The sequence below is a fragment of the Phocoena phocoena genome, chromosome 19 (assembly GCF_963924675.1).
Source record: "Phocoena phocoena chromosome 19, mPhoPho1.1, whole genome shotgun sequence".
Taxonomy (NCBI): domain Eukaryota; kingdom Metazoa; phylum Chordata; class Mammalia; order Artiodactyla; family Phocoenidae; genus Phocoena; species Phocoena phocoena.
In genome coordinates, this window is record NC_089237.1 from 43004817 (window position 1) to 43019928 (window position 15112).

Here is a 15112-nt window from a genome sequence, read left to right on the forward strand (position 1 = left end):
GCAGAATAAAAAAGTTAACTTATGATCTATAACTCATATTATTCCCTTGAAGAAAAGCAAAGGACAGAAATATCAAAAGCTAATGTTAATCCTAAAAGAGAAACATCCATAGACAGGTAGAATGGTTAAGCACAACAAATTTTCATGATACTGATTCATCTAGTACATACGAAGTATAAAATCAATCTTCAGAAAGAACTGCCATTCCAGTTCCTTGCATATTTTGTCACCTAATGCTACGACAGCAGTGTCACAGGATAACCCCATCTCAATTAAACCATCATAATGGTCTTTTAGGTAAGTGACCCTCTAATAAGATCAGCTCCTATTTCTGGCACCAACTAAATGAAACAGCAAATGTAGTTGTCTGAAACATGAATTTCATAGATCCCATTTCTGAGCAGTCTGTCCCCTGAAAGCTAAAGAAACTGGCTTATTCTGGAGACATTTAACTTCTACTCTGCAAACACTGAACTAGATTCAGGAAATACCCAAAAGTTGGCTAGTTTTACACGTGCCAATGCTGCAAAATAAAACCTTTGGTGACCAGAAGATTTTTAAGAGTTTTCAGAGGTGGCACATTTGCTGTGTTTTATTAAAGCAATTCATGTTTGGATAGACTAAAAAACATTTTACCCTTTTGATCATTTTCTACCTTCAATGTAAGATTATTTCAAACAGTAAGACTGGTCTAGTAGTCACCTAAACAAAGAAAGGGTTTGGTTTGGTTTTTTATCATTTTAATGCATCCTATTACCTAGGTGTTTGCTACCTTGCTGCTTCAACCAGTGTACTATTTACTCAGAATATGAGATGTTAACACTCAAGAGATTTCATGAAGACATTGTTCTATTGTATAACCATTACCCTACATTATCAGTCATATTATAACATTAGATAAAATTTTAATTTTCTTTGCACCACAATTCTGATGAGAGGTTGGAAGAATACTGTTGCCCAGCATCACCATCAAAGAAATGCCATTTTTTATTAAAAAGACTGCAGGATTTTGAAGTTAGCCAATTCCGCCTAAAAACCACAGCACAAATTCTCAAACTATGATGTATGTTCTCATTCACATCTGTTGGAAAACAACATAAGAATGAACTAAGCTAATGGACGTCCACTCCTTACACAACACAGACAAACCAAAGATGCAGGTGCCATTAAGCATTCTGCGTTAGTCTTTGATCCACTGAATCACCAGGTGATTTACGTTATACTTCCTACTTGGTCTTAATTAGGGACCCATTTGACTCTACCTGCATGAGAAAGGCAAATCGTCTGCATGAAATTAAGATCCAGAGTTACCTGCTACCATCAGCTACGGTTCTATACCCATTTCTCCATCTCTAGCATTATCACAATGAATGATCACATGATGATTTCTAAGCATCAATAAAAGCTTAAATTATACTTATCATACAATTTTAAAGCACAGCAGTGGATATTATAAAAAGGATTTCATCAAAATGCAGCTAACATAGCAGTACCAGGAAGCAGCCAGGCACAATAAAACAGACAGACTGAAGCCAGCCGGACTTCGAAGTTTGGGGTCCTCTGTTACTTGGCACAGCATCTTGATAACTTCTTTAGTATTAGTTTGCTTACCTATAAAATGGGGTGTCACCTACATTTCAGGGATACTGTGAAGATCAAACAGCATAGCACATGCTGTAAATGCTCAACAAATGGGAGATTTCACAGCTCATTCACTTAAAATACAGTTCACTTTCTAGAATTACTCATTTCCTTGTGCTTCCACATTGCTGGTTTGGTTTTTTTGTTTTGTTTTGTTTTCTGATAACTTAGGAGCTTGTGATAAGGATCAGAGCGTTAAGATCATTAGAATTCTGACTACTCACCAATTATTCTGATTGACTAATTTCATTACAAGGAATAATACGTTAAAAAGCCAAACCCAAAATTTACATCTATCAATAGCATTAAAAAAAAAAAAGAAGCCCGGTCATGGGTGACATTTTTTTCCTAAAATTTAGACTTTCAAGTTTATCATAGTACTCACATTTAAGTGTACCCACCAATAACACAACATTACAAAATAAAAATTTCAAAGAAATCAATGTATAAAATTTCAACAGAAGCCCAGGTTAAACTCATTTCTGTCAACTTTTTACTTTTACGTAGACGAATTTTATATTACTTACAACATTCCTATGTAAATTTACACACTAACCTGGTAGAAATTCGACTAAAGACTGCATTGAAGTTGTTGCAGCTGAGAGAAAATAAAACCCCAGAGGCAGAATTCCGAAGTTCAGCTGCATGTTGGTTTCCCTCACGACAAGTGTGAAGAAAATGGCAGATTTCTGGCAGCAACTGTTTGACCAGCATCGTTTCATCTAACCTCATCGTGTCCTTTGGTTGCTAAAATAGAAATAATCACATAATTCTAAAACTTTCTTAAACTTACGTGTAAATATTTTCTATTATGGAAAATTTCAAACATACATAAGAGATGAAACAGAATGACGAACACCCATATACTCATCACCTAGATTCCACAATTGTTAATATTTCATCATGTTTGCTTTATCTATCTACAATTAGTTTAATAAAGAGGGTGGTTCCATCTTTCACTTCTTAATCACAAGAAAAGTCCAGGTACCCCCATCCATCCTCCTCAGCACCCCAATTTCTGCTTGTTCCCCTGTTCATCAAATCCCTACATAAGCCCTTCCCTTCCTGGGAATCCCTAGCTTATTGTGAGTCCTAAATAAACTTTACGCATATTCACTGGTGAGTGCACTGTGTCATCTGTCTCAACATCCAAATTAACTCCTGGGTGAGCAATCACATCTACCTTTGGGCAGACTGACCAAAACAGATAGATATTACTTATGACAAATAATTTTGTTTTGGTTTAACCATTTCAAAGTAAACTACAAACATCATTACTTCACTACTAACTTACTTCAGCATCTCTAAAATATAAGAAAATTCTCAAATATAACTTCAATGCAATCATCACACCAAGGAGAAAAAAAAATTCCCTTAGATCAGCTAATACCCAAACCGTATCCAAATTTCCCCAACTGCCCCGTAAATGTCTTTCATAGCTGTTCTTGTTTTATTCAACCAGGATCCAAAAAAGGTTCACAGATTGCAGCATGACTGTAACATTCCTTTAGTCTCTTTATCCTAAAACTATTTTCCCCTCACACACCATATAGATCATTTTTATTTTCCATAACACTGACTTTTTTTAAGAAAATAGACCAGTTGCCTTACAAAATGTTGTATATTATTGATCTGATTATGTCCTAGTGGTGAAATTTGTTCTTCTAGTTGCTATATTTTCTGTTAAGCTGGAATCTAAATATAACAGTCTGATTAGATTTAAGTTAAACACTAGGTAGAATTCACTACAGTTTGTATTACATCACATCAGAAGTACATAATGCCAGGTGGTCTCTCTGTTAATGACACCAAGTTTGATAACTTTGGTGTTAACACTGAGGTTTCTACTTTGTAAAATAAATCTCTACAATTAACAAAACAGCCAATGGATAAGCTACCCTTAGTTGAAAATAGACTGTTCCACATCAGTATTTTGCCTAACGGCTTTAGCATCCTTATATGAAGGACAATTTTGATAATATCAAGCATGATGACAAAGAACAAATTTTTGTAAGTGTGCTATGATCAAATCTGTAATTGCATTCCAAAAGCTTTCAGATGCAAATACACTGAAATATCTGGACAGTAAATAAACAGATATCACAAAAACCTGCAAAATATGAGTTACAATGCTCTTTCTTATTTATAGGCTAACCAGACAATACAGGTGTTGAAACCAACTCCAATTAATATACAAATAAAAATTATAGAAGTGTTCAATCTTTTGAATAATGGTCACATATACAGGATCAAAAATACTTAAGATTCCTCAAATTCTACAAAATTTTACTCATAAAATTTTGGTTTTAATCATGATATTGATAAGTATTTGTTCACTTTCATTTAGCTAGTTCAACTACTAATATGATAAATATGTACTATAGGGCTCAGTTCTTAAACTGTCTCAACTTACTTTGATCTAAAAAGGAAAACCAATAACCAACAAGGACCTACTGTAAAAAAAAAAAATTTTAATAAAAAATAAAATAAATAAATAAGTAAAAAGGAAAATCAGGACACAACCATAAAGTCATTGAAGGCAATCCAGAAAAACACAGCTGTTCAATAATATGAATAGTATTATTTTTAATTATAAATTTAATTTAAAAATTTATACATTTTCAATAGAGCAGAGCAAGCTAATATATATTTTATGTATTATAAAAGCTGTACCATGCCCACTTAGTAGGGCTTCAATTAAGCTATCTCCAAAGAGTATCAAATTAAACAGGGGTCAATGATATCAGTGATCATTATCCAAAATACCTTTACCACTATCTCTCAATTATAAATGTTAATGGAGAAAAGATGTAGAATTGAAGAGGCAATAAACCAGCCCACCCCCATTCAAACATGGGTGTCACTGATATTGGCATCTACAATCAAAGTAATAAGACCACTACAAAGAATTGATTCAAGAGAAGTTGAAAAATTGTCCACCTTCAAAATTCCATCATCCTATTTAACAGCTTTTTTGCTCTTTCACTCTATTTTACAAATGAACAGCCCATCACAAATTAATACATAGCACAAAGCTAAAACAGAACTAGCTTGTCCTCAATTTAAGAAGAAAACTTATAAGCACTGTAGCACAATTTTGGAATGTGGACGAGGGTCAATAAAAGAATTTAAAACATTATGCTTAGGTTTTGTGGCCTATAGTCTTAAATATTATACCTCTCTTCCCTAAGGATACATCATTGTGTGAATGTAATTATTTTTTCCAACTCCCTACGCTACCCCTTCTCCAACTCCCTACGCTACCCCTTCTCCAACTCCCTACGCTACCCCTTCTTTAAACACTTTGTTCTCTCTGTTCTCAACTGATCAGTCCTCATATGTCAAAGTCCCTTCCCATCTAGTTTTACTATAAAGAACAATTATAACATATGTGGAAGAGAGAAGCAATTCTGAATAAAAGCAAAAGATGGGTCAAAGGAAGAGAGATTATAATCTCAGAAGAAATAAGTTAACCCCAATACATATTGAATAGACAGATCTTTAAAATGGAGGTATTAAATTTATATATTTATGTAAACTCCTACCATTTTCCAGGAAGAATTAAAGCTACTGAAGTATAGAAGCACTATGCTTTATACAACAGAAACATTCTTGGGGACTTCCCTGGTGGTCCAGTGGTTAAGAATCCACCTTCCAAGGCAGGAGACGCAGGTTCAATCCCTGGTCGGGGAACTAAGATCCCACATGCTGAGGGGCAACTAAGCCCGTGCACCACAAATACTGAGCCTGCACGCCGCGACTACTGAGACCGCGCACACTGGAGCCCACGCACCACAACTAGAGAGAAACCCGCCTGCAACAACTAGAGAAGGCCGCACGCCGCAATGAAGAGCCCGCGCACCGCAACGAAAGATCCTGTATACCGCAACAAAGATTCCGCATGCTGCAACTAAGACCCGACGCAGCCAAATAAATAAATAACCAGAAATATTCTTGAAAAATTTCTAAGTAAGTCATGGTTGAAAACTCTGAGATAACTATTTAGAGGAAACATGAGAAAATTGTTTTGTACTCAACTACTCCTCCACATATCTATTTTATATGTTCATATTTACATAACAAGTGTTCTTAAGGTAGAATCTATCACAGTAATAGTAATAGTTTTAATTTTTTAAGTTCTCTTTTACATAGATTTGAAAAGTAAAATATAAAATCAGATTCACACAGGGGGAAACAAGATTCTCTTGGTCTTTAACATCATTCTTTGATAGCTAAGCAATGCCACAGGCCTAACCAACTGGAGAAATCAGTTAAATTAAATAGTGACTTTTCCACAAAATTTTTTCTAGAAAACCTGAGAGAGAGAGAGATGTGACTCAAGCTTAACACTTTATAAGTAATCTTAATATCTATTTCATTTACAAAAGATGAGAATATAATTTTTTCTTGAAAACTTCTCTATGCTACCCAGTCAGCTCTGTTAACAAAATTCATTTTCATGTCTTAGACAAAAAGTCCATGACTCTTCTCCTTGTCCACACCTATGCTTCAGGACATCAGATCATTCTCAAAACTGAATGCACAAAACCTGCCTATTCAAGAATAGATTTACTCACCCCAGCAAGACATTTTTCCAGTGTATCCAATATAATCAACTGAGAGAGATATAAATTTTTTTCAGCAGCTTCTCCAAATATTCTCTAAAAGAAAAGATATTCAGAACACTAAAAGTTGGTTATTACTCTCCACTACAAATCAGCACACATCTGAAAAGTGAGGGACTAAGGATCAAGAAAATCAATAATCATTGTATCTCCCAGATTATACTATATTTAAATCTATTATTTCTGATTTTATCCTAATGCTCACACAAAATAAATTCTCAGGCAAACCATCTGTCATCAGCCTGCCACAGTAAAAGATACTCTGGGTTATACTTTAAAAAATATGTAGTAAATGCACTTTGAAACAAACAGCATTAAAGAGATGGTAACATTAGGAAAATCCCATGTTCTGTTATTTTTTAAGTAAAATCTAGATTTGAACAATATAGAAAAAAATATGTAGGATTTAGGTACACATATAGATCTTTACCAGAATCTTGAACTGAACATTTAACCACACTTTGATGCCACAAAATAATCAAAGCCTAACTCTTACAGCAACAAAATGCTGTAACACCAATTAAAGCGAGTTTTAAGCATTCACAATCTTTAAATCAAATACTACACTATTAACAGCAGACTATGGTTTCCACAATTCAGTTTACTCAATAAGCACTAAATGAATGCCAATATCTCAATACTGTTTTTGTTTTTAAAAGAAGGGTCCAAAAACTAAAACATTTTCAATATGAGAACATGGCCACTTATCTATAAAAGCAAAGTCCTATCTGTATGACCCACACACTATGCAACAGAAGCGTTCCATAAAATCTTAAATGTATTTCTGTAAGTCACTTTACATATTTATAAAAGGTCCTTTTTTCAGAAAATCTTAATTTTTTTCCATAAAGAGAAAATATGATTGCCCACTCCTCCAGTTTACCAATTTTGTAAGCCTGGGGTATCTTCCAATCAACTTTTTCAAAAGAAAACACACCAAAGATGATGTGACTATGAAAATGGTACTGATTTTCACAATCTACAACCAGAAATCAGTTTCACTGCTCAATGCAAACAGTATAAATTGTGGTTATAAGTGCTCAAAACAAGCAGAGCAGTTTGGAGTTAATCAAGAAATTATCCAGATCGGTTGTTCTGGACTGAGTATGAAGGAGATTTTAGATAGAAACTGACACAGAGGAAAGAATCACCAGACAGCAAGAGGAGAAATAATATGTTCAAAGGTACAGAGAGAAAATAGTTGGAGTACCTTGAAGTCTAGGGAATGTAAACAGATTTTATGAAACAGGAAAATAAGAAGCAATTATGAGCTTTTGACAGTGGAAATACTTGATGAAGTATTTGAGGAAAACTGTTTCAACACAGGTTCTCTACCATGGAATCTTTCACAGGTTACAGGACGAAGGAAATAAAACAGCATCTTCACAAAAGCAATCTCACATTTTAGGACTACAAAGTCATATTTTATTTAGCATCTACTTAAGACTGGGACAATCTGATATGTAAATATTCAAATGAGAAGCTAAGGAAAAGATTTTAATAGATTACTATGGTCAATTTAAATATGACAAAATCTGTATGAAATCCTAATTCCAGAAAAAATGGATCAGTAGATATAGGGTCACAAATAAGACAAGTATCTAAGAAAAAGAATTAAAATCTAAAAAGAAAGTTAAAAGGTTACCTGTGCTCATCCATAAATTAAGATGAATGTTTATATCCAGGGTCCACAGAAAATGACTTTACATATTTCAAAATATGCTGTTCCAAAGTTTAAAATAAAAAACAAACCGAATTCTCCCGTAAAACAGTAATGCAAACACTCACCATATTGTTAACATTCTTTAAGATAGTGGTGAGGCCGCTTATAACCAAAGAAAACTTGTATTTGGAAATATTGATAAGACATTCCTTGTTGTGTTCGGTACTGACTTTGGTATGTGTGTTCTGCTGTCCTGTTTTTATTGGAAGCTGAGGGAAAAAAAAAAAAAAATGTTAGCTTACATTTTAAAATGACTACCGAGAACTCTATTTCTCATTGAAAATCATGAGATATTAGGAAAATTTTATCAACCACAATTACCTATATTTGTATCTCAAGCTCCAATTTTCAATATATAAAGGAATTTATAGCAAATCTAAAATTCTTTAGAAATTTCAATTTTTGCAGCTTTCTTTCTAGAAGTCATAAATCTCTATCTACCAAATTAAATCTTTACCCAGCACTATGTAAGACAGAATGATGACTCACAGAAATAGAGCTACTTCCTTGTAGCTAAAAATTATTTCAGAGAAAAATGTCTGCAATAAAATGCAATCTTTTCTTTTATATATTGAACTCAAGCATTAAAAGAACAACAGACCAAGAAAATCTATGCCTTAGACCTCTAGTCAATAATGGCAAGGAACGGCAGATTGTGCAGAAAAGAAAACAAACTGTAGAGCCTGGAATATACATAGTAAGACTGCTTCAGCTAAGATAATCACCCTCAGGTACACAGCTGAGGGAGTAACAGAACAACAAAGAGATAAATCTCATGGAAAGAAAATATCTTTTAAGGGAGATATTATAGTTATATTTACCTATATTTATCTGAGAATGAACTAAGTGGCACTACCAGGAAGTTCATCTCTACCCTGTTTAAGAGCAGCATTCTGTATTGAAAGCATCACGAATATATTTACTGTTTAAGTATTAGATCCTGCTAACACTAATACAGAACACTGACGAGGTTCCTCCGTGAAGAAACAAACCTGTGTCCAGCTTCCTCATTTTTAAAATGGTGCAACAAAAAGTGGAAAGAGACCAAGCAGCATGCCCAAGTTTGCTTAGTCAGTTAATAATGTGACTAATTTGATGGTAAAGAAATTCTAAATAAAAGAGGGGAAGCATGTTTAGGGTTTAGAAGATAGGGCAGAACAGAAGCTACAGAATTACATAATGTTACAACATTATGGAGAGAAAAAAATCTAAAAGACCGAAAAAAGAGGACTGTAGAAGATGGCAGTGGCTGCACCAAGAGGAAACTGTAATGTAAACTGTGGACTTTGGGTGATTATGACATGACAATGTGGGTTCATCAATTGTAACCAAAGTACCACTCTAGTGGGAGATGCTGATGATAAAGGAGTCTGTGCATGTGTGGAGGCACAGGGCATATGGGAAAACTCTTTACCTTCCACTCAATTTTTCTGTGACCCTAAAACTGCTCTAAAAAATAAACTGTTAAAAAATGCAAATAAATACCCATAAGATCTTTTACATTTGATATTAAGAAAATTAAGAATTGTTAATATCCTTAGAAAGAGAGACAGAGAGAAAAGATGGCAGTGGCTGCAATGTAGCTTGTGAATCCCCCCAAATCCCTCTGTGAGGGTTCATTTTACATGTCAACTTGATTGGATCATAGAGCACACAGATATTTGGCTGAACACTATTTCTGGGTGTGTCTCTGAGGGTGTTTCCAGATGAAATTAGCATTTGAATAGGTGGACTCTGTAAAGCAGTTTGCACCCCGTCCAATGTGGGTGGGCATCAGCCAATCCACTGAGGGCCTGAATAGAATAAAAAAGGCAGAAGGAGGAAGAATTGGTCCCTTTTGCTTAAATACTTAAGCTGAGACATTGATCTCCTGCCCTAAGTGTTCCTGGTTCTCAGGCCCTCAGACCCTTCTATCTCCCCTGTATTGGTTCTGTTTCTTTAGAGAACCCTGACTAATACACCCCCTCATAAAATAGCAAAGAAGCTAGAATCGCAAAACCCATGGACCATATATCTACATCAAAACTAGGGGAGAAAGCACCCCACAATAACCAAAATACAAGCAGCAAATACGAACAAACCACTTACAGCTACAAAACTGGTGTGGTATAAGCATCTGTGCAAGAGACAGCAGAGGGAAGCAGAACGTTTGATGGGTCTGACAAGGAAAATCCCCAAACTGCATTAGATCCTCAGTGAAAAGTACAGCAGGACAAGTTTAGAAGCTTAGCTAAAATACAGGGGTTTTTGTACACATGGCAATTGGCACATGTGTGCAAAAGGTCTATAATAAAGTCTGAAAAGAAGAAAGCACACTTTAAGCCATCACTGTCTAATAGAACTTTCTGTGGTTAGGATAGTATACTATATCAACAATGCTCATTACAGTAGCCACTAGCCATATATGGCTATTAAGCACTTGTTATGTGGCTAATGCAAATGATGAATCAAATGTTTAATTTTATTTTAATTTATTTTACTTAAATTTAAGTAGCCATTGTACCCACTGGACAGCACAGTTCTAAACTAACCAGCTAAAGAAACACTTCCTTCAAGGATGAAGCCCATGCTGAGAAGAAATTGCTGAGATTCACTCCAGACTGAAACAAGAACAACAGGGCAAAAGAAAAAGATCCAGATAAAGGTGGAAGAGAGGAAGGAAGCCAAGAGAGCTCACAAAGAATGAGATGACGTATTCGTTTAATTTCATGAAAGCAACAGAAGAGCTCCAGAGCCATGAAGATAGAAATTATCCTGGCCCACATTTCTCTCCTACCAATTCAGGAAAACTAATTTCACATAAAAATGAGCAACAGAAAACACTGTAGTCAAATCATATGTGAAGTTATTTTGAGAAAAAAGAATAAGAGACAGAATAACATTGCAACAGAAAATGAAAACACGCCAAAAAGATATGATCACCAACAGATGAAACTGTAAATTATTAATTCAAAATGAGCCAAGAGAAAATTTTTTCAATGATTAAAGATATGAAATAACAAATTAGAATTACAAATAGAAATAAGTTGACAAAACTCAGGAAAGAATTAGAAAAAAAAAAGAAAAATCATTTCAGAAGTGAAGACTAACCAGAAGATATTAAAGAGTAAATAAAACAAAATATAGGGCTTCCCTAGTGGCACAGTGGTTAAGAATGCGCCTGCCAATGCAGGGGACATGGGTTCAAGCCCTGGTCCGGGAAGATCCCTCAAGCTGCAGAGCAACTAAGCCCGTGCACCACAACTACTAAGCCTGTGCTCTAGAGCACACGAGCCACAACTACTGAGCCCACGTGCCAAAACTACTGAAGCCTGCACGCCTAGAACCCATGCTCCACAACAAGAGAAGCCACCACAATGAGAAGCCCGTGCACCGCAGTGAAGAATAGCCCCTGCCTGCCTGCAACTAGAGAAAGCCCGCACACAGAAATGAAGACCCAATGCAGCCAGACATACATAATTAAAATTTATTTAAAAATATATATATATAATGCTTTAAGAGAAAAAGAAGGTAAATAGGAGGAAAATTCTAATATCAAAAAAAAAAGAAAGAAAAGAAAAATAAGATGGGATTTGCAATAAAGTGACAGAGAAGACAGGCAAACAAGATCCAACATATGTATAACAGGAGTCCTCAAAGAAGGAAATCAAATCAATGGAGTAGAATGAATATTAGAAACTAGACTTCAAGAAAACGTTGCTGAAATTTTTCAAAAACACTTGGAACTATATGTTTAAAGGGCATACCACATACCTGGAAAAACTGACCCAGAATGACCAATACCAGGGCATATTTTAGTACAACTATTGACCTTCTGTGAACAAGAAAGAAAAAAAAAATCCTTTGAACATTCAGGCAGAAAGAGAAAGCCACTTACACAAAGAACAAAAATTAGACTGTCATCAGACTTTGACAATACTATATGCTAATAGAAAATGAAATAATATTTTAATATTCTCAAGAGAAGATAAAGTAAACCAAGGATTTTATATGCAGGCAAACTGACACCCAAGTACAATGGTGACAACCAAACTGTTCTGAACTGTAAGAACCCAGGAAATATTGTTCCCTTAAGCCTTTCCTGAGGAATCTACTAGAGAACATACTTCAGTCAACCAAAATAACAGGAGACACATCCACATTAAGAAGGACCATTAAAAAAAAAAAAAAAAAAAAAGAAGGACCATTAAATACACATTTATTAAAAGAACTGAGAATAAATGACGAGAGTAAGAGAAAAAACATACTATGTAATTGCTATGTATAATGACAGTATAGATACAGTACAATTATCAAAAATAGGGAGAGGGTAGTGAGAGTATACAAAAAGTAGGATGTTTCCTGATTACCTTATGGTACTAAGAGTAAAAGGGTATTATTTTAAACCAAATGCTGGCTGAGGAGATGAGAATAATTTACTAGCTGTTTCAATATTGCTTACAGAAGAAAACCACTATATAACAACTTGCCCTCCCAAGAAACGGAGGAAATTAGAATACTATACAAAGGCATCAATATAAAAGTAACCAACAGAACAAAAATACAAACTGCTGGTTTGTGCTGGGTGAGCAGTGGCACAAGCCCATCACCAGATGCTTAGGTGGAAACCTACAGAGGGGGTAACTAAACACAGCAAGTTTCCCATGTGGCTCTCTTCAAGCTTCTCCTTCACAGTCGCACTTCAGTGGCTGGACATAGTTGGCTTCTCAGATTTCCCTAAAAGCTCCAACTTGTCTACCCATTGTCACTAATTTAGAGGATCTGACTAGTGACTCCTTCTCTGATCCTCCAATTCCCCCTTCTAGATCTTCACCCCACGAGTCCTCTCAAAATTGTATATGGTCTAATTTCCATAATAAGTCCCTTCCCACATTACACAATCAGCTTCCCTGACTGAACCCTAATACACAAACCTTCTGAAATACCAAAAAATATGCTGGGAGAGAAAATAACATAGACCACACGATTAAAAATGACTTAAAATAAAAGACTTGTATAAATATAAATGTAACATAAAAAATATGAGAAATGAGTCCAAATTCATCAAACTATGGAACAGTCTCCAGGATATATCTTTAAGTTAAAAAAACAGGGTGAAGAAAAGAGTATACAGTATGCTACCATGCATCTAAGAAGTAGGCGGAGAAATAAATACACACACATACACCTCTTCACACATACAAAAGCAGAAGGATGAAACTTAAAAACTTTTAAGTGGTTACCTTTAGGAAGTGAAAGAAAATAAAGGAGGTGTTGAGGATAGAATCTATATTCCCTGGTTTTTGTAGATTTTATTTTGAAATTATGTAATTTATGTAAATATAAAATTAAATTAAAATTCTAAAAAATAAAATAGAAATCAAAAATAAACAAATGAACTGAAATTTGTATCCAAATTTTTAATGGCATAGTCACAAAGAGAAGAACTATTCTAAGTTATTTTAAATCATATTAGGTTGACTTCCTAATGGAATATACTCTAGGGACAAAAAAATGAAGATAAATCTTGATCCTGTATGTATTGTGGGATCATGGAAATGAGTGATTCGGTGATATTTTAATTCTGTCACTACTGGTGTCATTAAAAACTGCGACTCTCAGAACAGGAGAGGAACAGCAAAGTAAAAACCCTGTAGTCTTGAATTGGAACTGGAAGTATCTGTATCAATTCTTAATGTAGTTTTATCTTGTATGAAGAAAATAAAATATATTTTTCTCCCTTTGTTTGCTGAAAATGCCTAAAACAACGACCAACCCTGCAGTAATGATCTTGAGATTCCATTTCCTGGTAAAAGGAATTGGGACTCCTTCAGAAAATGGCTGATTCCACATCTGAGGCAAAAAGGTACATGATGAACCTGGAACACTTTGTCATACTAGATAGCAAGAAAGCTGCCAAAGAAAGCTATCAAAGGATCGAGTCAAAAAGACTCAGGAATAAATTTTGAGGAGGCTCCCACTGACCAAAAATGGAATAATTTGAACATTGTTAAGGACAACAATTTTAATTTATTGAAACATCAAATATGTTTTAATCCATACTTCTGCTTCCAAGGTAGAGTAATTCACAGCAAAACAACACCTCCCTCCCCCAAACTCACACACACACAAAAAAGAAAAAATACAAAAATCAACTGTTTAAAGATTTTAGAGAGCTACTGAAGGAACGAGGACTAGAGAGGCTAAGTTTCAGAAAAAGGGTGAACTATGGAGAAGCAAGGTGATCTTCTGCAGCTGTTTCCTCCCGCCCTGGGGCATTTGCAGAATCTGCCCCCGCCCAAAAAAAAGACTCAGAAATATGCCTTTCCCAAGCAAAGTACCTCTGCTGAGGGAAAGAGGAACCATCAGAGATTCTGGTTGTCACTGAGAGCTGGAGTGACACAATTGAAGACATGAGGGAGTCTCAAATGCATAATTGGGTGGAAAATGGTAAAAAAGCTAAGCCAAAAACTTCTGAAAAGCAGAACAGAATTTCAAAATCTCACAGCCTCAGAAAACAAAGATTAGAGTACAGAACCTGCTAAAGAGAGAGGGACCCTAGTAAATACACCCAGTTCTTAATTGTACAGCCTGGAGCGTAACATCCTAAATAAACAGGGGCAAATCACAGCAAATGGAACTTTTGTACATTACAAGTAGGAGTGTAAATCAGTAATTACTTTGGAAGACTGACATTATCTGCTAAAATGGAACATATACATACAGTCATCCCTCCAAGTCTGCAGGACATTGGTTCCAGGAGCCCAGAGGATACCAAAATTTGTGATACTCAAGTCCCTTATATAAAATGGCATAATATTTGCACATAACCTACGCACATACTTACATATACATTAAATCATCTCTAGATTACTTATAATACCTAATAGGATATAAATGCCATGAATAGATTTAAATACAATGCAAATGCTACTTAAATAGTTGCCAGTTGCTTGGCAAATTCAAATTTTGCTTTTTGGAACTTTCTGGAATTTTTTTTCTCCAACTATTTTTTATATGCATTGGTTGAATCCACAGGTGTGGAACCCACGGATACAGAGGGCCAACTGTACTTAGCAACTTCACTAGGTATATACCCAAGAGAAATGGGTACACTCCAAATGTCTATCAACAGCAGAAATGG

At 35.1% G+C, this 15112-nt stretch overlaps 1 protein-coding gene across 2 annotated transcripts in view; it reads right to left on the minus strand.

Annotated features, from left to right (window-relative positions):
- Positions 1-15112, minus strand: part of NF1 (neurofibromin 1) — a 250014-nt gene that overhangs the window by 185117 nt on the left and 49785 nt on the right. For both annotated transcript variants that reach the window (XM_065897305.1, XM_065897304.1), the window contains exons 2-4: positions 8055-8198; positions 6219-6302; positions 2198-2388 (exon numbers count right to left, since the gene is read on the minus strand). In XM_065897305.1, the coding sequence (XP_065753377.1) occupies positions 2198-2388; positions 6219-6302; positions 8055-8198 (419 nt within the window). The remainder of the gene's footprint in view (positions 1-2197; positions 2389-6218; positions 6303-8054; positions 8199-15112) is intronic.